The following is a 24,898-nucleotide window of genomic DNA, read 5'->3' as shown; positions in this document are numbered from 1 at the left end:
AGTGGCTGTTGAGTTGAGGTTGTCTTTTACCACTGAAGCATCTTCTCTGGATTATCTCGATAAGGACTTGAGAAAAGAGTTTCTGATTTTTTTTGCTTTACATTCTTTTGCTTCTTGTTTTTTTTAGTTCTTTTCTAAGTGGCAAGGGAAATGTTTTAGAGCTCCTCTTTCTAGCTTCACTTTTACTTACTCCTCTTCTTGCTCTGGAGTACTTGTGCACTGTCTCCATCTAATTTTGGGTGTCTGCATCTACGTCCCAAGGATTATCCTCTAGCGCAGTCTGAAGGGGGACTGTATCTTCTTCTATAGCCCCCTCTGCCATGTTGGCTAGCCTTCTAAATTCCTCCAGATTCGACTCAGACAGTGGGGTGTCATCAAAAGGGTGGATTGACTCCACATCCCTCCCCCTCTCCTTCTCTATCCACTGGTCCAAATGATGGTTTGAAGCAATTCAAGAGTTCTTGTAGCAGAAAGTTATTGCCTTCTTCCTCTTTCGTTTTTGCTCCAAGGGCTGATTGAATTGCTGAAAGGTCCAGTCCTTGTTTGACCACCTCAAGCTGTGAGTCTTTCAGGGTAGGATTCAATACTAAGTTCATTACATTGTTGATCCCCACCAAAGATAACTCACAATCCGCTGTTTCTTTAGTGAGTTTGAGCAATAACCCTGGATGGGATTGCACTTCTGCCTTGAGAAAAACTGAGAGCAGAGAATTCAGGACAAAGTTTAAAGCCGAAAGTGTGGCTTAATTTGTTTGTGGGGTGGACTGCATTTTACTGGTGGCCGGAGAGTAAGTCGGTTCTTCTATGTTTTCTCAACTCCTGTCTTCTTCTGATGTGTCCCCTTGGGTATTGGTAGATGCCTCCATCCAAGCGGCTGTGTCTTCCAAGGCCTCCCTTTCGATAGTCAGTCCGCTCTGCATTTCGCTCTCCATCAAATGGTCTCTTTCCCTTTCGCCCCCCGTATAGGTGGGGAAACCTGGGAAGAAACCAATTTTAAATCCCCTCCTTGATCATTCATGCTTCTACTCCTTTTTCTTCCAAATTGGTCCTTAATTTTCATTTGAATTTTTTTTGTGGTCACTATTTATTCTAGACCACTTTTCCATGCTTGAATTATAGCTGGCTTCCCCTCTTTGCTTAAAGCCCCAGCCCAGGGCGTCTGATGCAAATGTTGCACATGTACTTGGGCTTAAATCCGTTGTGTTAGCCGGTGAACTGATTGTATTAGCCAGTGGAGCCTAGTGGTCTAAAGTGGCCGATGAATCCCTAAAGGAACCATCCCACTCTGGGGATCTAATGTCATCTGTCAGAATTGTACTTCAGAGCTTCATCGCGTACAACTCCTAAATCTGCCACACAAAGGATAGTTGACCCAAGTAAGCAGTCAGGGGTGTCAAATCGTGATTTTCCAAACTTTCCCCAGCAAAGATGCTGCTCATTCGAAGTCGAGGATCAAAGATTGAAGCGCCATCTAGCAAAGAACTCAGCAAAAAGAATGAATGTGAATGGAACAGTTAGCAAGCTTAAATTGCCAAAATATGTCATGCCTTGGCATATTCGCTTTCAGAATGCAGGAAAGCTCAGACTGCATGAACAAGTATTCAGCCCGGGAAAGGACTGGGAAAGACGAGCAGAAAACAGGCACCTTTCTGCAGGTGCGCTACAGTGACTCCTGGGGTCCAAAGGAGGAAAGAATCTCTGTTAGCTAAGTCTTGTGCTCTCATAAGCATTCAGAAATGGCGCCTTCAGATCCCGGGACCCAGTCTTACCATTGCCGTTGCCTCGTGCCACCTTAAAGCACAAGGTCTTGAGGAAAGTGCTGGAGGAGAGATGACTGCCCTTCTGCTGTGCTGCAAGACGGTCAAATCTGTCAACTCCTTTCATGAGTAGTTAATGTACATACGCAGAAATGCAAGGTAGATGATCCATGTAGATGCTTGCTACAGTAGAAACTATAACATGGGTGAAGCGCCATGTTAGAAAAATGGATGCCGGTTCTCAATGATAGTAAGCAAAGAGCTTGAAGAAAGAGACCAGAGCTGCAGAGCTGCCAGAGGCTGGAAATGCAACTCTATGCATGATCAAAGAATAGCTGCTGGCCAGAGATCAAGGATGACACATCAAGGAATAATTGCGAGGCACAAAGGAATTCAAGAGGATAAGCTATGTATGTAAGACATATTTCTCTAAGATTAAGCAAAGACGAAAACATCTGTAAGTGCCAAGTATTGGACAATAAAAGACAAAGAAAGCTTATGTGAGGTAAAGCAACCAAGTCTCCAGAGGTCGAAGAGGGTAATGACATCTGAGATAATTGAAGTAAATAGCACTAAACAAAATGTTGAAATGGACAAAAATGTGGTCTCCTCACATGTGATTCAGAACTAAAAACAAGGCCTATTCATTAAGCTCCAGATAAAGATAATGGTGTACCTACACTGCCTTGAATCTCCCAGAGCACGGAACAGTCTGCAAGGTCAACTACAAAGAAGAAGCTTTGGCTGAAGGCTTGGCTGATGAGACATGATAGACTAATTGGACAAGTGGGTTGTAGTCTGACGTTTTTCTCTGCACCTGAGTTTCAATTTGCTTAAGTTCTGCTAGTAAACCGAGTGTCCAAGGTTGGGAGAGGATGCCAACCTATCATGAGAGCCTTTGCAATGATGAGCATGTAATGTTGCATGAGCCAATACACTACTGTTATACTGTTATAATATGTATTTTACCTAGTTAGAGGGAAGTTTGAGGCTTGCTTACCAGAAGAAGAGCAGCCATTAAAAGTACTAATACTTATAGACTCTATAAGTAAATATGTTCCTCTAACCAATCCCTAAACCTTTTATTATTTGCCACATAGGATGACATCATAGCTGATGCACTTTCAGGTATAAAGTCTTTGCGTAACCAAACTATCAATATGAGTGTGTGAACTGCATTTCATTGTTCGCCAGTTGCCCTACTTTATTGAATTGATAATAAAGTAGTACTTTTCCATATTCTTTGAGTCTGTCCGGTCATTTGCATCCAACATTGTTTATTATAGTAATCCCATTCTGTGCATAGATATGCCCAAAAAGTGCTACAGCATGTGTCAAAAGAGCATGTAGATGCAGAGATTATCGAACAGTGGTTTGTGACTAACTTACAAGAACTGGTAATTGAGTTGTCAAATAATTGTGGAATGTGCCAGAAATGTACACCAGTTCACACACCTAAAACTATTAAGGCAACATTACGACACCCGGAGGGGCCCTTCTGGCATTTGCATATTGAATATGTCGATATGCAGTACTGATGTAGCTCTCATAGGTGCATGATCGTCGTGGCATGTCCATTCTCATGTTGGCTTGAGGCTGGCTAATATGTACATAATAATGTCTGGTGGGGGTATGGGATGTGATGCGCTTCGAACACAGATAGCACTTTGCCAATGATTTATTTAAAGAGGTAACGTCCTTACTCGTCATCAAGCGCGAACTATGTTCTGCGTACCATTATCAAGCTAAAGGACTTAAAGAGCACCTTTCCAAACTGTCAGTGACACTTGCCAGAATTGGCTCTATTGTCTTCCAGTCGCATTATTTGCATTACGCAATTCCTCTGGTGCGGATCATCATTTGACTCTCATAGGCAGGAGAATGCATGTGCTTCTCACTCCTGCACATACAATTTTGGATTCTAACAGCTCTGCCCAACTCTTTGGAGATGTATTTAAAGCATATTTGAGTGAACTCACAAAATCTCTCACCTACATCTCATGCCAGGTGCAACCATGTCAACCACAGCCTCCCCTTTATCCTGAAAAAGCCCACATCAAAAAATGCACAAGATCTTGGAAGGAGCCAAGCTTAACTGGACCCTTCACTGTCACATACTGCACCACTACAGCAGTGAAGGTAGCAGACAGGTGCCCATGGATACATATGTTTGATGTCTGCATGGACAAGACCGGCACTCCCCTCACAGCAGAAACGAGGAGGGCCAACTGATGGGATGAATTCAACAGCTGTCCATGACTTTTTCCTCCTCATTTTGTGTGTATGGAAAACCTGTGACCAAGCCAAAGGAGTTGCAGCAAGTGGAAGTAGCAGGAGATGGACATACACTGTATAAGTTTTGTTGTAACAGTGTAGTGTTTTTGTCTTTTGGTTTTATGTTTATTTGGTTTTTAGTTGAAAGGAGACAGTTTGCCCCTATTAGGAGTAATAATGAAGGAGTAAGCCACAAGCGAGAAGTGTTTAATACTGGAATGATCGAGGATGGAATTATAGGCAATCACAGCACTACCAATGACACATGTTAAGTGTGCTCTCTTATTCCACATGCTATAGGGACGCCCACACTCTTTCTCCCTCAGGAAGTGTCAGTTGAAGAGTGGGTGTTTGATGCACTTCTTGTCATTGTGTAAACAAGGGGTTGTTCAGGGACACTCTGTCACTGTCCAATTGATAGATGAGGTGGATGAGGTGTATGCTGACAATTATATGAAGCTCATAAGAATGGCAAAAAAGGAGGCCACAAAACACATTATATTAGAATATGTGACAGAAGGGGTGAGACTGGAGGAGCAACTGTTCACAACCCACAGCAGATTAAGGTGTCCCAATGAGACAGGGCACAGCATTCCATGGTGCCATACAAGACCATGGAGGCGTATTGTGGGGTCTGTCTTCCATGATGTGGCATGGGAGGAGGGAATGTTGCAATGTAGGGTGGAAGGACTGGTAGCCTTCGAAGAAGATGTAGTGAGAAAAATGAATACCAGCTGTCTCATAGTTTGGACTAAAAATGTTCACGCTTTAATGTGGATCGATGAGTAAAAACAACCTTTGCACATAAAGGAACTCACCCAATTTTCTTTGTGTTCCAGATCCAGTGGCTCGATATATTTTAGGACAAATACTGGATACACCAAGGCTAATTGTATCCCGGCGCTGAGGAGCAGGACTGCAGTTATTATGGATAAATACTGGGCATACATAACCCAGGCATACACCCAGCTCTCTCCGAATTGGGGAGGCATGTGCTCGCTCATCACCCTACTCAGCCACACCCTATTGGTGCCCCATTCAGAACTCAGCTGTCCAAAAATCCCCAAATCATTCTGCAATGTTGATTAAAGATTTACACACTAATAAAGCAGTGAGCGGGGGTTGGGGGGAATACACAATGAGCCCTATCATTGAACTTGAAGGGAATCCTCAGGGACAGTAGTTATGATGAGTATCCTGGCGCTGAGGAGCAGGACTGAAGTTATTATGGATGGATGGTGGGCATGCAGAACCCAGGCATACGCCTAGCTCCCTCCAGATTAGGCAGGCACGTGTTGCCAGAACACCCTACACAGCCAGGACCTGGTGGTGCCCCTTCAGATCTCATTCCATTTAACAATCTTCCTGCAGTATTGAGTAAAGATTTACACACTAATAAAGCGTTGAGTGGGGGGTGCATACACGACCAGCTCGATCGTTGAATTTGAAGGGAATCCGTAGGGACAGTAATTACTGACCACAAAAACCATTGCACAGGCTGGCTGATATTCCATGAGAGTAATGGCTGTTTAACAAAGCATTAGACTTTTTTTTGCATCCCTTTGCTTCAAGGTGTCCAATCAGTGGCCAATGCAAAATGGCTGGTGGTAACCAGGTATAAGTACTACAATTGGTGAATTCGATGGAGAAAGGACTCAATGCTGTGAGGGAAGAGCTGAGGGCGGCTAGGTTAGTTTCCCTCCAAAACATATACATTTTGGATTTATTAACAGCAATGCAGGGCGGTTGTATAAGAAAATAGGAAGCATCTGCAGTAGTTTTGTGCTTGCAAATGATGCAGCAAATGGAACTTTGATGGAGGCTATTGAGGAACTGCACACACTCCATAGAACTATGACGAAAGAAACGAGCACAGTAACATCTCACAACTGGATCAATAGTTTATTTGCTTGGTTTCTCATATGGTTGGTGAACATTTTTAAGATAATTGTCGCAATATTCGTTCTGGTACGCATCACCTTTTGTGCATGTCAATTAGGGTTAAGAATTTGGACGGGAAACAGGGAGATGGGGAAATAGGTGATGCCCCTCGAATGTTGACAGGGCCAGGAAAAGGGTAACACGCACACACACACAACACACACACACACACACACACAGCCATTTTTGTTTTTTAAACCCACATTAAGAAAGCATTTCTTGCAGACCGCTCATAAGAAAGGAGACACAGCAAAAGTCACTGTAAGAGATACTTTCGAGGCCATTGAGCTAGGCACCAGGTTAAACAAGGGTAATTGGCAGAGGAATAGAAATTAAATATGGTTACTTAAACTCCAGCCATAGTGTGGTATAGTTTTTCAGGGTACACCTGTCAGCGAGGTGTGAGAAGGGAGCTGGGGGGTCAGAGCACTGGGGTGGGAGACAGGGATCCAATCAGTGGAGTGAGGTTTCTGTGTCCCAGGGCACAACATTGTGCAGTGTCCATGTTGATGTCCGTGGGGCACACCCTTGGTCCGACTCTGTGTGAATGTCTCGCCCCTTGCTATTTGGCAATGGCAAACAAGTGTTTTTGACTGATCAGCACAATCATATAATTGAGGGGTGGTGTGAGAAGATTTGTGATGTTATGAGGGGTGTTAATGTGATTTCTTGCCTAAGGAACATTCTACCCAATCAGGGTAATTCAACATATATTTGGATACAAGAGACTGATGTAGTCCCAACAATCAGCTCCTGTGACCTACCATAAAAGTGTAACTAAAATGTTGTATGGTAATTTGACAAATTAGGTATAAAATGTTCAGCTGCAATGGGCAGCATTGACAGCTCAATTCATTCAGTTGAGTTCCACGGGGCTGACTGAACCATGCTTCCCAGCTGTTTGGGTCCAATACATTTCCATTATTTCTTGCTTGGTGTATGCTCTGTTTTTGCATTACTTTCATTCCGTGGAGTTACTTTTACCAGAGGTCCCCTTGTTCGGATGTGTCAGACAAATGGCTGTTCAAACACAGAGGATGAGGGAGAAATGATTTTTGAAATTTCTATACCTTGCCAGATAATTGTGGAGCACAGGGAAGTACCACACACCATGCTCCTTGCCAAGACATTACCACTGCACATGCAGATAGATTTACAGAAGTTGCCCAGTGAGTTATGGGCCAGCATCCCCCATGATGAAGGACCGTTAAAGGGCATAGGGGCAATTTGCATCAAATTGAAACCAGATGCAGTGTTGCCCAGAGTACGGCAGTATCCCATGTCAAAAGAGGCAGAGGATGGGATGTATGATACTATTGTAGCTTTATGGCAGCAGGACATAATACAGTCATCGGAATCACCATGTAACATGTCTATTTACTGTAAGGGTATAGAAGGAGAAGAGTGACACACGGGTGGCATGATTGTTGGCACAGACTTTTATTTTGTTAAAAAATAAGAAGAAACCTCTCTCTCCCTGACTCTAAGAGGCTTTGCCCTGCCTCAAATAAGGAACTAAGGAATCTAGCAGAATGTCCAAGTAAATGAAAAAATGTCCACTGTTGTTTGTCAAAATGCCTACTTCTATCCCTCACACTATTAAGTAAACTAACAAGATGCTGGGTCTTCATGGTCCAGAATAATGGCTCCTTTCTTCTGGACACAGGATTATAGCTCCAATTGGCAAGTGGGAACTTTGCCCGAGAGAATGACTCCCTTTAGCAGGTCTCAGTTCCTTTTTCCAGGATATAACAAACAGTTCCTGCTTGAGGTGCTGTAAAATTCTCAGTTCAAACTCAAAGGTTCCAGCTCAAACATAATTCCTCATTGCCCATAGTTTTCCTCACTGTTGGGTTCCTGGAGAATGCCTCCCTCCTCCAGGTACCTTGTTCTCAATATATTTGCCATGCCAGGAGAATGAACCCTTCCCTGGGCTTTCTTCTAGTTGGTTTCATGGTACACAGCACCAGGGGGTATGGATTTCTTCCCCTGATCTCTTGGCTTCATGATGGACAACACCAGGGGTATGGCTCCTTTCCCCGGATCTCCCTCAGGCTTTTCTCACATTTCATGGATGTTGGGGAAATGACTACCTCTCCAGGCCCTTTTCAGGCTCTTTATCACAGTTCAAGAAGGTTAGGGGAATGTATCCCTCCTCCTAGCCTTTCTCAGTCTTTATATGGCAGTTCAACACACCAGGGGGAGTGTCTACCTTTCCCTGGCCTTTCTCAGGCTTTATATGGCAGTTCGACACACCATGGCAAATGTCTCCCTTCCCATGGCCTTTCCCAGGGTTTCTGTTTGTTGTGAGCCTCTCCTGTGGCTTGGGTAGGCAGACCTGGTACACTTCCCTGCCAGGTACTGCCACAACGAAGATGCAACGTTGAGGAATTCCTCCTCGTTCACCTGCGGGTCCCCAAACCGGTCACTTTCAATCCTGCCAGGTATAGTACTTTGCCCAAACTTTCCTATATTTTAGTTCTGGGTCTCAGACCCTCATAATGGTCTCTTATGTTCCCTCCATGGACCTGGGCAGGCCCAGTACCTTCAACAGGAGATCCCGGTACTTTAATTCAGTTGCGGTCTTCCCTGTGGCTTCTGACGGTTTCCACTCTAGTTCTTCCATCCTTATGCTGCCTCACGTGGCTCTGCAGCACTTCACTGGAGATGGGTTGCCCATCCCTGCTCGACCACGTGGTTCAGCGGGTTCTCGCTCCTGGGCTTTCTTCTTCCTCTGTTCTCGGTCTTCCGGTGCACGGCGGACCAGAGAGGAATGCCGTAGTTCCTCCGAGTGAGTCCCGGTCAGCAGCTTCAGTTTCTGAATTCGCAGTATGGGTGCCTCACTTGTGGTGTCTCCAAGAAGGGACTGACAACTGTGTGATTCCTTCCTCCATCTTTAAGCCACTGGGCATTTGAATGCTAGCATGTTCAATCTAATTCTGATGATGAATCATGCTAGCTCTGCACCACATACTTGTCTCAGTATATTGCAAAGGGAAGTCTCTGGAGTTAAGCCTGCTCTTCCTCATCACAGTAATGGGATATTCACTGATCTTACAAACATAAATAGGAGAGGATACTTGATTCGAGGAAGATAAGGAAGGAGTTGGCAAGGAGGTGTGTGTTTGTGTGTGTGTGGAATACCATGTTCCCTCCAGGTCATCACTAATCCCATAGCGGTTTGCCCTCCCCATGAGATCTACCTGCTGAATACCACTTCTAGGCGTATTATCGGGTAGCAGCCTCACCTCCCTGGCCTCATGGCAAGAGGTTCCACCTAGGGGAGAAATTACAACATCTGGGTATTCATCACAATACTCGGTCAAAAAAGCAAAAGGGTCATCTTGGAGGATGGTTCAGAACCTACGCCTGTCGAATAACATTATAGAGGCAGAATTCCCAATGGTCCCCAACCTAGCCAGTCTCTTTTGTAACATCCCCACCAAAGCCACTCACTTCACTGTAGTAGAGCTCAAGAATGCATTGTTCTTCATCCCATTACATCCTGAGTCCCAGCCCCTCCTAATATTTACCTATAGGGACCAGAGATTCCAACACACATGATTGCCACAAGGTCACTGTGAACCCCCTAGGATTGTTAACAGAGTAGTGCAAATAGACTCAGGAAACGTACAAGTACAGAGCACAGTCATTCAGTATATGGACGACATTCTAGTCTGCAGCCCATCAGAAGAACAATGTAGAAGAGACTCAGTAAAACTACAGACTTTATTGGCAGGAAAGGGCTACAAGGTAGACAAAGAGAAGTTGCAGTGTTGCCAGCAAGAGGTTGTGTACCTAGGACAGATCGTTTATCAGCAGGGAACAGAATAACACCAGAAAGGGCAGCAGCAGTGCTCTACACACCACAGCTAACCACACTGAAACAGACGCAACAGTTCTTAGGGTTTGCAACTAATGTCGAGCATGGATATTTGACTGTTCTACTTACACCAAACCCCTATTGCAACGGTTGAAGGAAGCACAGAAAGTGAAGGTATCCATTGTCTGCGCAGGTGAGCTGATCCAATCTTTTCAGAAACTAAGAAATGCGATCAGCAATGCACCAGTTTTAGCAACTGCAGATTACAAGAAATAATTCTTCCTGTTCCCACACTGAAATGGGAAACTTACAAATATAGCAACTTAAAAATGTCACCTATACTGAATACGGCGCCTTTGCACCATACTAATATCCTGACCACCATTATTCTGATTAATGGAAGCAGGGATTGCAGGGGTATTCCCTGCTCCCGTTAGTCAGAATAATGGGGTTTGGGGGTTGCAGGGGTATCCCCCACATCCATTACATGGTAGATGGGGACAATAAAGAAAAAAGTTAAAAAAAGAAAAAAAGAAAAAAGGACCCTGCAGTGTCAGTTCATACCCACGTTAGTGGGACAGAATTGACACTGCAGGGATACAGTTGAGACAGCTGCACACTTCTGTGTGTGCCGCCTAAAAGGTTAGTGGCGAAGGGAAGGTGGGTAGGGGGATGCGGGGCACAGTGATGTATGTGATCTCTGCACTGCACCATAATGAAAGTCGGCTTGTTCAACGTCAACATTATGGGCAGCACAGTGATCACATAGATCCTCCAAATGGACATCTGTCCTCACCCGACAAATGTCCATGGACATAAGCCTTTGTCTTATTTCAGTGGGCTCTTAGACCAAGTCCTGTAGGGTCACTTCCCATGTGAGCAGGCTCTAGCTGCCACTGCTTTCACAATACAGAAATCATCTACCATCATTACGGGGTGCCTGGACAGTCTCTCTGTAGATCATGCAGTTTTTGCAATATTAGAGAAATCAAAATCTACTCTCACCACACAACGAGGGTCAGGGTACGAAACCAACCTGATTATGATCATCACCTTACACTGCATCAGATTGTCACTGGGAAGAGGCTGCATATACTCCTCACACCTGCATGCACGGCCTCAAATGCACATAATTCTGCTGAGATTTTATGTGATGAATTTGGGGGTATCTTAGGGAACTAACACAATCTGTCAGGTTTATATCTCACCCGAATGAGCTCCGCCAAAGAGAGCATGCCCCACCAGTAATCGAATTCTCGCAGCAACAGCAAGAATCGTCACAGCTACTGCCACTATGGCTCTTCCCAGGTGATCATGTTTCGGTACAGAACTTCATACACAAGTGGAGAGAACTGAAATTCACAGGACTGCAAAACGTCATCTACGCCACGCTCAGAGCCATCGAAGTCGTCAGCAAGAAGCCAGGGATACACATCAGTGATGTCAGAAAAGAGTAGAGCGTCACACTCCCTCCCCAGCAGCAGGAGGAAGACAAGGGGGAATAATAAGATGAGTGACATTCCTTGAACCTTTTTAAAAACAATATGTCATTTGGGCAGATGGATATTAACGCTTCTTCACAGCCTCCAAAGACTACTGGCAATATTACAAAGTATATGCCTTATATTTTTCTTCTCTTCTGTCTTATGTCTTTCTTCATGGTAGAATTCATATGGTTTCTTTCTAGGGGAGGGTCCAAAAATGAGATTAACATTGCTAATGTACCAGTGAATATTAGTGTCTTCTATTATTAGAATTAGGACGGCAATTTCCGACCCAAGTGTTATTTTAGATAGATCTTAGGGTGTTCAACAGCATGCAGATGACAATATGTAATACCGCCGCTGGTAATTGCACTGAAAATTCCCCATTGGTTCCAATGGACCCAATGGGGAATGGGGAATAACGTTTACTGCCCAACCCATGATCCAATGGTAATACCGCCGGACCGGTGGGCGGTAAGGCAAATAAAGTTGGGTGGTATCTCACTAGTGATACCGCCCAACTCGTGATGAGGCCCTTAGACTTGAAGGCGAGTAGGCATGGTGCAGAGTCGGGCTCGATATGTAGCGGGGCTCGACCATTTAGTCCTATGTCACGAACTGTAACAAATCAAATGCACTAAAATGATGCATTATTATTAAAAAACAGTTCCTATCGTAAAACTGCAAAGATAGTGAAACGGTAGTGACCGAAATGTCTGGTGGCCCTTCAGGAGCTCTCCTTCCCCTGACTTGAAGGCAATACGTCTGTCTTGAGCCTGCCCTAAATTCTTAGCAGACAAGTATACAGTAGGATATTTTCAAACCTAAAAGGAGCTGATAGCACCAGACCAATGCTGTAATGTTGTTTACTTAGTGTAGGGTTTTTCTCCAGGCCTTCCACTATCTACCATGGTCTTACTACACTGCTTCCCCTCATCTGGAGATGCTGTCCACCTGGTGGTGTCACTCTCTTGGATCAGCTTTCTGTTTGAACTCTTTATCTATGGAAGTTGTTGCCGGCCCTGAACTTTTTGAACATTCTGAGTTTGTGTCCCTTTCTGAATTTGAGTTCTAAATTGTTTGTTCATGCATTCGGGGTTGCCCCCTACCTATTACTGGATTCTACAGTATTTTAAGCTTTGTGCAAGCTCTGAACAGTTTCCCCATTGCTGAACCCATTCTTCACTAGTTGCTTATTTGACTTTGTTTCCTGTTCCGATTCATCCCTTTCCAATTTGAAAGTTCTGATTTTGAAGTTCAACTTGCCTTCCCTCTCTCGCTCTATCCCCTTCAGAACTTGCATGCTACCCCCCTCTGAGCCTGTGCACTGTCCCTTTCTATGCTTTTGATTATCTAAAGGGTCGGTGCAGACAATTCTATGAACCCAGATACACAAAGTGAATGAGAAAGTCAGTTAAAGTCACAGGAAAATACAGATTTGTGAATGAAGCCAGCTAAATAACACAGAAGATCAAGTTACGCAAGACACCTGAAAAGGACAAAGCACTGACTGGAAGGGAAATTAGCATGAACAGTAAAATCTCTGTCTCTTACCAAGGACTATAGTGCTCACAAGTAATTCACAGGTAAGTCCATAGAGATTTGTAGGACACACACATGTGCCACCATTGTTGTATCCTCCATTCTGACAGTTATTCTCTGTAAAGTTGCAAAGAGGTCCATGGAAGCCAAGGGTGCAGACACATTTGAGGCCATCGTCATATCCTCCGTTCTGGCAGGGTTTCACTGCAATCAGGCAAGAGTGTTATTAGAAATCACTGGAACATACACGTAATTCCATCAAAGTGGCTACTGTTCATTCACAGCACTGAAACAGAAAGTCACCAACTGCATTATGTAATTCTGTAGTGTGAGAAACCTGAGGGTATCCTTACTCCTGCCCCCCCTGGATCCTCTGCTCATGTGGCCAACACATTTGGATCCCGATCCTGGGGGTGAGAAACGAGGGATGATCACCTGGGTGAAGGGTCCTTGTGGATTGGGAGTGGGGCCCCCACAGGCGAGAAATGATATCCCCCTTTCCCTATTGAAGACCAACCTAACCCTCCCCCAGCCTTTATATACTATTGTACAACATCTCTGCTCATTTTCCCACACTTTACCTTTGACAGTACTGGGAGACTAGGAGTAGTGAACACTATTAACTCCTTCCACCACTCTAGTACTGGGACGAGAATGATGCCTGCCAAGTACTGTGACGGTCAGGCATGTCCCTTTAACTATGGTCAGGCAAGTCAAAACGGGGGCCTGCACCTGCAACCTGTCAAGTGGTTGCAGGTATACAAAAGGAGACCAAATGAGCAGCAAAGTGAGCAACAGGGAGGCCGGCATGAAAGAGACCAGCAGGGGACACTTTCCATGAGGAGGCAGCCGTGGTGGGACCTGAGAGGAAGCCAGGATGCCGGCAGTAGTCCCATCAGACATGTGGAGCCCAGAGAGAGGTGGGCATTAGATTACCATAGGTGTGGGATCCTCATGATCAGGAGAAAGCAGTCCGAGTTGCGGGAAAAGTAAGAAAGAAGAAAGGACGCCATCTATGTCTGGGGCAGATGAGCGGAGCTGACGGCATGCACTGGGAGGCACCCATAGTACGAACGGGGCTCGCAGAGACCTGCCTGCCAGCCTGCAAAGCGAAGAATCAACAGAGCCACCAGAGAGGAACACAGAGGATGGGTGGGTGCAGGGAAATGGCACTCGAAGCCGGGGCCCTCCTAGAGACTACGGCCCTCATTACGACCCTGGCGGAAATCGCGGTGCAAAATGCACCATGGAGCACGGCGGAAAGCTGCCGATAGCGCCATGGGGGTTGGCGGATTTTCCGCCCCATTCCGACCTTGGCGGGGCGGTAAATCCCCATCCCCCATTTTACCCTTCCCCATTCCCATTTTTGCCCCATAGGGTATAATGGGAGTGGGGAAGGCGTTCATTACGCCACCTCAAAATACGGTGGCGTAATTAACGACAAGGTCCCGTAGCGCCATGGATTTCTCCGCCCGGAAAAACCAGGCGGAAAACGCTCCATGGCGCTACGGAAACTCGTAGTAGGGCGGACGGGTCCGCCGTGAATAACGCTGGCGTAAACCCACTCCGCCAGGGTCGTAATGAGGCCCTACATGTGAGTAAGAAAGTGCTGTATGAAGCAAAGTTAAGCATATTGAATACCGAACTGAATGAAACTTGAAGCAAAGTTGAATTAAGTATATTGAATACTGAACTGAATGAAAACTTGAAGCAAAGTTGAATTAAGCATATTGAATTCTGAATTGAATGAAAATTTGTAACAAAGCTAAAATAGCGCACATTGGGAAACGTTGTGAGCTGATGAAAGCCAAAAGGGAAAATGCCCATTTGAAAGCAAGCTATGGAAAAGAGCGCAAGTGTGGAATAGTGCAAGAGAAAGGTGGGAAACCAATAAGACCCCCACAACGTGAATATTATGAATGGAGACAATGTGGCAAGTCCAAAGATTGGCATAACACATGCAACACATTATGTCAAAGCCAAGAGGCTAATCAGGAGAAGCCAGGAGAGTGTGAAGCTGCCCATAAAGTCAGCAGGCCGACAAAGAGAAGCTAAGTGAATGTGAAGTGGGACACAGGACAAATGCATAAGAACCTGTGTGGGCTGAAGAGCCTAGGGTTCCTGGATGCATGACCTGTGATGGGTGGACTGTGTGGTCTGACAACTGCGCCTAGACCAGGGAGCCCTAAATTGTGAAAACTAAAGTCATTGTGAAACACACCAAGAAGGAGAACTGTAAGTGAACTGTTGATGAAATGCAGACGGAGGGTCAAGTTGACCTGGAGTTGTGTTGAACTTTGGAAACCGGAGACAAGTACAAGTTGCTACATTGAGGTCTTGGGGAAGGGAACCCTGCGACTTGAGAACTGCCGATTCTGCCTTGATCACGGAGCCTCAATACCCTTTTCTTTTTAACTATGTTGCCTTTAACTTGGGGAAGAGAACCGCAAGGATTGTGTGAAACTGTATTGTTTAGAACTTGAGAAAGGTAATCTTGAGACTTTTGTGGAGCTTTCTTGGACTTGGGGAAGGAGAGCTGAAGAGGAAGCGAAGAGCTGGGAGTAGCTCAGAACTTTGTGTTATTCACTATTTCTTTTATTATTGACAACCCTACACATTGTTTAGCTTTAGTTGTGAGGGCAAGGATATGCTTTTGACACAGACAGACTTTTAAGGTGAACTCTTGGACTCAGACTTTTCTTCGTTTTGTTCAGGCAGGGAAATCCCACATTAGCTTAGGGCAAGTTAGGTCTTCTACCATCCTGACATTTCAGTTAATACATTATTTCTGTTTGAATTTTGAATCTGTTGTCTGTGTCTTAAGATCTGAGGACCTTTCTATTTTGGCTCCTGCTCCTTATTTTGAATACTAAAATGTGGTTAGATGGTATGTGGTTACTTCATTCAACATTTAATGGCTATAACTTGTTGTTGCACAGCAATTGCCTACACTGTTTTCTCATTTCGTAGCCCTGTCAATAGTTGCTGGTTGGATGTCCACCGGAATACTCGTTTTTCCTGCTTACATTTGATTTATATTTTATGTAAGGCAATTTCAAATAGGAAACAACAGAGAAAAGGTCACAGCATTTACACTGTGTAATTTACTAATAATAACCCATTCATTTAATACAATCCCATCCGCACAACATTAGACAGCAAATCATTGGGCCTCATTACAAGTTTGCTGGTCCGGATACAACAGTACTGGTAAGCTTACTGGTACTGTTGTATCCGGACCGGCAAACTCCGAGTTGTGCCGCGGGTGCCTTTCATTCTGCTAGGTCTGTCCTGGCGGAATGAAAGGCACCCGCAAGCACAGCAAGCCTGTAACACTGGCACGGTAATGAACCGTGCCGGTGCTACAGGCATCCCCATTCCCATTGAGCTCTATGGTGCTCAAATGGGAATGGGGATATATCGGGTCCGGCACCTGCGAAAGGGCAATTACCGGGTCTGGCGGGGCCAGAAACCCTGGCAATTGCCCATTCGCGGTTGCCAGATTTCCTTGCCGGTTTGGAGGTAGCCTTGCCTGTTTTACCAGTAAGGCTACCTCCAACCTAGTAATGAGGCCCATTGTTCTAAAAATCTCAAATACTGAGGCAGCACTTGATTCTTCCCCTTTTTTGACACACTATTTTAAACTATCATCAACCCTGCCTGTATCATTTGCAAAACTCATCATTAATTGGCCTGTCCATCTCACGAGTTTTGACAATGCGAACTGTGATGAATCGAGGTGGTTCCTCAATTCACACAAATGGCATATTGAAGTAATGGGGTTTGCCTGCTCACACACCACGCTGGGATCAGGAAATAAGTGATCAGGTAAGTTTATTCCCAGCAGTGAGCACAAATATGGCAGTTGATAAGAAGATGTATACATCGGAGAAATACTGGGACATCCACCCCAGCCAGCCATCAACTCCAGCTGTCACTGTAGAATCCCCACACAGAACCATGACTCACCAACATTACAGGTTCCATACGACCTCACCACCTTGCCTCAACACACAGGTGCTATAACGGAACCAACCCGAAGAACAACCTAAACATGCCCAACCTCCACAGGAAACATATTGCGACTGGAACCGGCATGCCGAGATGGAAAACCAACACCACAACAAAGCAAACCTGTAAATGCACAAGCTCCAGGGAAAATTGTAAACTGGAGCTAGCACACCAAAATGATCCTCCGGAGGATAGCTTAGGGGCAATGTGCTCACCTTGGAAGCAAGACGTCATGGAGCAACACAGGTTTGATACCCAGGTCCGTGCTTAGAAACCTCTGGGTATTTAGCGTGTTATAAATAACCTATCATATCATATCCCACCACACCAAAGGAAAATTTCAAAGGCAAACGAGATCCCAAATCCAGCTGAACTATCCACTTGAAATGAGAAGCCCAAATCCTGCTCCACCCACCAACAACCGACACGTCAACGTAACTAACAAGCCCACTGACTCCACTCCCTCCTTTAACAACCCATCACACATACAATTTGCAATCACCAAGCCAACCCCTCAATGCGACACCCGGTAAGCAGGCACACAACAGAACATGAAAAATGGTAAGTTCACATAACTCCAACAAGTCCATGTCCTGAGCCCAAGTAAGAAAGAAGAAACTGCTTGATGTAAAGCACACAACAAAAAACAACCGGAAGCACCTAACTGAACTGCGCAACACCCAGTACCCACCCGGCAATCCTGACCCCGCAGCCACTCACTGCACAACATCCTGGACCCACCCAGCCATCCTGCCCCCGCAACCCCTCACTACAAAACACCCAGGACCCACCCGGCCATCCTGACCCCGCAGCACCTTACTGCACAACACCCAGGACCCACCCGGCCATCCTGACACCGCAGCACCGCACTGCAAAACACCCAGGACCCACCTGGCCATCCTGACCCTGCAGCACCTCACTGGACAACCACCACCAAACATCAATCCAGTAGCCCCACACTGGTAAACACTCGGCACCAACCACGCCAATCTGGCAGCACCTCACCGCCCAAAACATTCAGGACCCACCCGGACATCCAGAGCAACGCACCTAATCCACCAGGTGAAAATCCCTAAAAACATCATAACAGGCCTCCGCCAACACCTATCATGCTAGACCTCTTCCAAAGTGAGGGCCTTCAACTGCATGTAGAAACCCCAAAAATCAGGGTCAAGGTCCCTCAAGTTCCCCACCAAACTGCTGCAAACGTCACAAAACTCTTCACAGAACTGCTCTCCCCCAGCAGCAATGGAACACCCTGTATCACTCATGGTCACGTCAGGAAGGCAGCATTTCCTTTTCCCAACACCTGGACCTTCCTACGCACATTCAGACTGCGTGGGGACCGAGCGCTGTATTTTAACAGCATTTCGCTTGATTCACTTCCCCACGACAGTGCCAAGAATAACCATTGCAGCCACCGGCCCGGCTGCCTCCGTGAATGTCCCTCATTGCACAGTTACTGTCTCCTGGTAGCAGAAAGTAACATGCAGCACACTCCCCATCCGGAGCGAGAACATCACTTGCCACAACATGGTTTGAACACACGCTGTGTTCCATGCCAGCGTTGCCTTCCAGCTTACTTTGCTGGAACTCCGGCTCCTGGTCCGGCAACGTCACCATTGCAGACACAAACACCATACAAGAAACACCAGTGTTCAAATCTTCCTGACCCTGCACACCGGCCATTGTTGCTGCGCGCCCCGGCCCACAGCAAAACCAACTTCCCCCACGGCACTGTCCAGGGCATTCATAGCAGATCGCAGACACACCGCTCTTCTGACCGTCCCTCATGGCACTCGGCTCCCTCACAATACCGCTCCAAGCACTGTAACAACCCGTAGGAACACCGCTCTGCTGCTGTTGGGAATCTCTCCTCCCTGCGGCAACCCCGCACAACAGTATGTTGATTACAGCACTGCCACTGACTCCTCACTGTCACTGGATGAAAGCACACCTCCATGCTGCACCACGGACCGCTTGAATGTCCCTGAACTGATTTACCCAATCAGTTCCACAGCCTGTTCATCCTCCTCCTGCTAGCGCATCTGGGCCACCAGCACATGGTCCGCTCCTCCTTCAGCTAGCGCTGCACTGCCACCAACACACAGGCCGCTCCTCACAGCCAGATTAGGACACTTGCGCTGTCACTTTCTGAGTTAACTGCCCAGACAACACCCATTGGCCGCCTCCTATGCCCAGCACCTCACCGCACTTTCAGGCTTTCAGACGTTGCAACTAACACCAGGCAACTTCAGCCCTCCTGTCAGGCCTGCAATCACTGCGTATGCTCTGGCCACCACGGACACCAACAGCACCTCCAACTGCACCACCTCGCCTGGAATGCCATCCCTGACAGTCCCTCAAGGCTACCCTGCCTGGGCCTTGGCACCGACCAGCTGCTGCTCCTGCACCACTCGGCCTGCAAGATCATCTGGACCACCTCCCTCTGCCCTCAAGGAACTGGCACCTTACTGGATGGATGTCACCCCTGCAAGGCAGAACTTCATCCCCTGCTGCTCTTTTCCAGCAGCCAAGACATCCTTGTTGCCATTGAAGTAATGGGGTTCACCTGCTCACACACCACGCTGGGATTAGGAGGTGAGTTATCAAGTAAGTTTATTGCCAGCAGTGAGCACAAATATGCCAGTTGTTAAGAAGATAGATACATAGGAGAAATACTGGGACATCCACCCCAGCCAGCCAGCAACTCCAAATGTCACTGTAGAACCCCCACGCAGAACCATGACTCACCAACACTTCAGGTTCCAAATGACCTCACCACCTTGCCTCAACACACAGGTGCCCATAGAACACCAACAACTGCATCTACCACCAGATGCCATTATGACACATATCTCTGCCCCCTTGTGGCAGTGCAGTGGGAGACTGGCGGTGCCTGATGGCGCACTGTTTACAAGAGGAGCGACTGGTCATGCCGACAACATGCAGCGAGATATGCTGTCAGCATGGAGAGAAAAAAAACACACGGTTGGTCAAGCCACCAACATGCAGCGAGATGCGCTGTCAGCATGGAGAGAGAAACACACTTATCAGCTGCAGGAAAAAGGCTTTAGCCTCCCTCATAACTGTGTAGCAGCACAGTACATCTGAAATAGCACAGTGGTAGAATTGTTAACTCCCATGCAAAGAAACCGGTGCTCAATTCCCCATTAAGGTCCTTGAGTAAATTGAATTTAAATTAATAAAATAATAACTACAAAACCAGAAAGAGATGGTGAAACAAAATAAAAGCTTATCTAATGGAGCAAGAGGTACACAGAGAGCCATACCTACCACTTAGCCAGGAGGAGCAACCCAGGAGGAGCAAACCAGATAACACTGAGAATAACCCTTCTATAGAAGGCTTCATTGAAATTCTTAATTGACTCAACTCATATTCAAACTGACCATTAGGGGATAAACTACCATGAGAGACCTATGATGTAAGCACTAAGTCAACCAATGGAGAATCAGTAGTTGGCTAGTGGAGAAAGGACTGTATAAAAGGAGAGTTAGTTCAGTGGCATGGTGTCAGCTGGGGACTGGTTCCCTGTATTACTGTTTGGGCAAAAGAGAAGAGAAGAAGGCTGAAGCAGGGGAAGGTAGTCTGCCTTGTGCCTGGTAGCTGCCCTGCTGTGTTGGAGTGGAGAAGAAGCCTGAAGCAGGGGAATTAATACTGTCTTGTGCCTGGTAGCTACCCTGCTCTTCTGAAGAAGGAAACCTGAGAGAGTCCAGCTGAACCCATATAGGGAGAGAAGAGGCCTTTACCCCTCTGATCCAGGAGCCCAGAGTAGCTGAAAGAAAGGTAGCCCTTGTTAGCCTATTGAAGGTGTCCGGTCAAAGGATCGAAAACAAAAGGATTGAATGCAATAGGGTCGAGTCAATAGGACCGAGAAAAAAAAGGTTGAATGCCTTTTTGTAAATGTATATGTTTTTTTGGGTTTCCGTATAGGAAAAAAAGTGGTTTTTTACACCAAAAACTGGGTTTTTTGGGAGGGGGGGGGGGCATAAAAAGGAAATTTAAAAAAAAGAAATCGACCTTTTTGTTTTCGGTCCTTTTGATTCGACCCTATTACATTTCGATCCTTTTGATTCGATCCTTTGACCTACAACCCCTATTGAAGGGACTAGACAACCTAAAGTTCCCAAGTGAAGGAGGGACTGTGGGCTGCAAGTCTACTCCTGGAGGGGAAGACCCGGGAAGGGGTGAACCCGGTTCAAAGGAGTTACGTAAGAGACTCACCCCCTTGTTCTGAGCGGAGATGCCCCAAGAGAGGGGACAAGAGTGAATATTCACAAGAGAGGGAACAAGAGTGGAGATTCCACAAGAGAGGGGACACGACTGAACATACTCCAAGAGAGGGGGGAGCTAGAGTCACGAGATCCCAGGAGAGAGGAGGAGAGAGTGAAGACACCCTGGAAAATGGAAAAAAGAGAGTAACAAGAGTGAACTACCCAGAGTGGTGTGAAAGAGAGTGTGAAACCCTAGAGTGGAAACAAAACGCCCTGGAGTTTGTTTAACAAGTGAAAATGGCATCCCAAGGTGGCAAGAAAGAGAGACTGGAATATCCCAACTAAGACTTAATTTGGAACTATGTTTAAAACAGCCATTATACCGATGCCTAAGCACTTTCTACCGGATTAGGAGTAAACCTGGATCAGAAGGAGTAATCATCTTTTAAGTTGTTAGATCCATGTGTGTTTGTTTTTTTAAGAAAGTAGTAGGCTAGTTTAGGATTTGAGCTAGTGGCTGTACGTTTTGAGACACCCTGACAGTAAGTAGTACGTTTTCCTTAAACGTTTGGGGTTTATAGTAGGGAACACATCTCTTAGAGTTAGTTTTCATTATTTTAATTAGTTTGTTTCTTTGAAGCTGGCTAGGAAGTCAGGCTAACTGCAAGAAACGACAATAAAGATCTGTGAACGCTATGTCCCAGAGTCTGAGTCCTACTTCTAGCTTGCCACACAACAGAAAACTAACTTTAATGAATGAGCAAGTTGTGATGCTATAGGCCATCTTCGCTATTTCTCTTATTTCTTAAACAATTGTCCCTTTTCACCAGGTCTGAAACCTGCGACTCTCCTGGTGTCTTGGACTATGACTCCCATGATCACTCACTGCTGACAATGCCGGCCAAGGTGTACAAAACATCTGGAGAGTCTGAGCAACTTGAGTGCCACACTTTTGTTGCATTCTCTCACCATCAGCTTTAAAATACATCTTGTTGCACCCTCCATCTTGTGTCTGGAAATGATGCTGAGTTACACAAATGTATCTAGTACCACGTCCGTGTATGTCCATGCTTCCATACACTCCAGATAACAGTGGCTACTTCTTGATTCAATCGGTTAATCCATTTGTAACCCTAACGTATCCCCTCTCTCTACTTTCCACTGACATTTCCTCCAACAGGGGCATACGATGGTCTTACTTGCTACCACAGCATTATTCATCCATTATTTTAGTATGCATTCTTCCCTATTTTAACCTTACTTTTTCCTCCACATCTGCCTCGGTAGCTTCCAGTCACGTCTGCCAAGTTTCCCACTTCCAAGTGTGACACCTTGAGCCAGACCTTATGTCCCATTGCATGCTGGGACTTGCACAATGGGAAACACGAAACTATAAGCATGCTCTGGAAAAGAATCAAGGCTGGCTCGAGGTGTCCGTCATGGAACTGGAAACTTGGCAGGTATACCTCTTGTGACAGAGTCCTTTCATAAAATAGTAAGGTGAATCTGTGCTCCACACAATGCTCTACACAGCTGATGCAATAACCACACCACTACATTTGTCTGTGTCTGTTTCCTGTGCTTCTTGGATGCGAGGGGTACGCTAACTGGTGTGTAGGAATTCATGAAAGGAGGTTCCATTCATCAACATTCTCTTTTACATCTGTAAATGGTATATATATCCTTTATTTCTGAACTTTGGGAATGTTGTGATGTAAGCTTTCTCATCCACGAACAGCACAAGTCAGATGAGATTCCTTCTTCAAAACCTGTATTTAATTATTTTCGTCCTTTGCTTAGATTAGTCTTCTGCCATCTCTGTAAGCCTTCAATCATGAGTGTGCTTGTGTGTGACGGCTGCACACTTCTCAGTCAGATTATGTTGGCCAATAAAAAAACCTTTCCATTTCCAACAAAGCCCTGCTAGTAACTTCTGGAAACCACTTGCCCTTGTAGCCAATCAATAAGATTCAAGACACCAATACATAGCTCTACAAGAAAGTATATTTCAGATCAAGTTTATTTATTTATAAGACTATTGCATGTCACCAAAGAGTTCTGTGACCAAATAGAGCAAAGAGGCCCAAGGCAGAATACTTGTAAAAAGTAATGGGACCTCGAGATGACTTGAAATATCCTTTACAGTAGGGGATATTTTATTCCTTATAATACATGGCTATACACTAACATTTTATACTGGCTTCCTGCGTAACAAAATGTTAGAGATCTTCCAGTCGCTTATAAATATAATCAATGTAGAATCTGTTGGGATTAAAAAACACTAATATGCAACGTCTAATGTGTTGCAGAAAAATGAAGCAGTTTAAAAAATGCATCTGAAAACGTTTTGTGCTTGAAAATAAGTAATAACTTGCAGATTCATGCTCTTGTGTATAAAGCCCCAACACGGCACAAAACACATTCTACCATAAACATGTCCTAATCAGTTAATGGCTGTAAAGTATCACTCACATCTATCTTAAAAGAAAGACATTTGGTAACATATTCTCACAGCTTTATCTGCTGCAATGTGAGCTGGAATTCCTGCCTGTGCTGGCTCAAGCAGCAGACATTGGACACTTCAACTGCAGAATAATAACGGATTACAGAGAAGTAGTGATGCCATTTTCCTAGTACAGGCCAGTAGTGATGTCACAACAAGGCTGCAATAAGAACATTATTTAGCCTTGTGTATGGGCCTGGCAGGCTGCCATGTATTGCAATGGTCTCAAGTGCTCTAAAGAATCAGCTGAGTAACCGTATGTGTGTATGATAGAACATCACCTGCGAATACGGATTTCTCGTCATTTGTATCTTGTGCACTTAGAAGAGCATCCACTTTCACTACTGCGAGCAAGGATAATGGCATAGCGTATTTTAGGATTTAGTGACCCACTATTGAATTACATTGCAGAGAGTAAATGTGGTTTGGAAAAAAAGAAAACCGGGCAATAAAGTTTTTTATAATCAATATGCTGATATAAATATGAAAGGACAATAGCCGTATATAGCATGTGGTGAGTTATGACACCAGTGATCCAACCAGAAACAGAAATGATACGTTGTCTGCTAATCTGGACTAATGTGAGGTGAGGAGTCCTTGGAGGAATCACCAGGATGTCACATTTTTACAAATCAGGTATCCAGTTGCTCTAAGCATCAACCATAAGCCATTACCCTGTCAACTTTTGATCGCCACTGAACTATTTCAAAGAGTCAATGAAAACACAAATTGGGCCTCATTTCGAGTTTGGTGATAATTCAGCAGCAAACTGATCAAATTACCGGCAACGTCATTTAGTGTTACCGCCACTTGGTTCCCCAGATTTACAGCACGATTACAAGTGGTGGTAGAGCGGTGTTAATCCCCATTCATGGATCCCATAGGACTCAAATGGGATTTTAGCAGAAAGACGCTGGTGGTAATTCTGCTGATTTTATTGATTATTGGTGGTAAGGTGCATGATTTACCACCATACCACCCAACCTGTATGGTGGTGTGATAACCTGGCGTTTAATGCAGAGGTAATTCTGATACAGCCATTTTTTACGAGCACCACTATACTTGCAATGAGGCAGAATGTGTGGAAAAACGCTTTTGCCCTAATCAGAATTGATGTAATAGTCGTGTGTGCTGGCACATTTAGTTAAGATGTGTTGGCTTCGGCTGGGGAGTCTTTTTAGGCTAGGTCTGTCAATTTAAAGTAACATTCCGAAATGTTACCTGCCATGACTATCACAGACATAACTGACACCCATTGAGTAGGACCACTTAATGTCAGTACACAGTACTCATTCCATCATCAAATGATTTCCCAATCGGTGGCAAC

At 45.4% G+C, this 24,898-nt stretch overlaps 1 protein-coding gene across 1 annotated transcript in view; it reads right to left on the bottom strand.

Moving 5' to 3' along the window:
• Positions 1 to 24,898, bottom strand: part of LOC138492854 (mucin-3A-like) — a 472,647-nt gene that overhangs the window by 304,387 nt on the left and 143,362 nt on the right. Inside the window, exon 6 of the mRNA XM_069620187.1 lies at positions 12,834 to 13,025. Coding sequence (XP_069476288.1) covers positions 12,834 to 13,025 — 192 coding nt within the window. The remainder of the gene's footprint in view (positions 1 to 12,833; positions 13,026 to 24,898) is intronic.

Source organism: Ambystoma mexicanum, chromosome 10 (genome assembly GCF_040938575.1).
Source record: "Ambystoma mexicanum isolate Mex_15411 chromosome 10, UKY_AmexF1_1, whole genome shotgun sequence".
Classification (NCBI taxonomy): Eukaryota; Metazoa; Chordata; class Amphibia; order Caudata; family Ambystomatidae; genus Ambystoma; species Ambystoma mexicanum.
The sequence above is the reverse complement of the archived record's forward strand: the minus strand, read 5'-3'. Positions and strand labels throughout refer to the sequence as shown.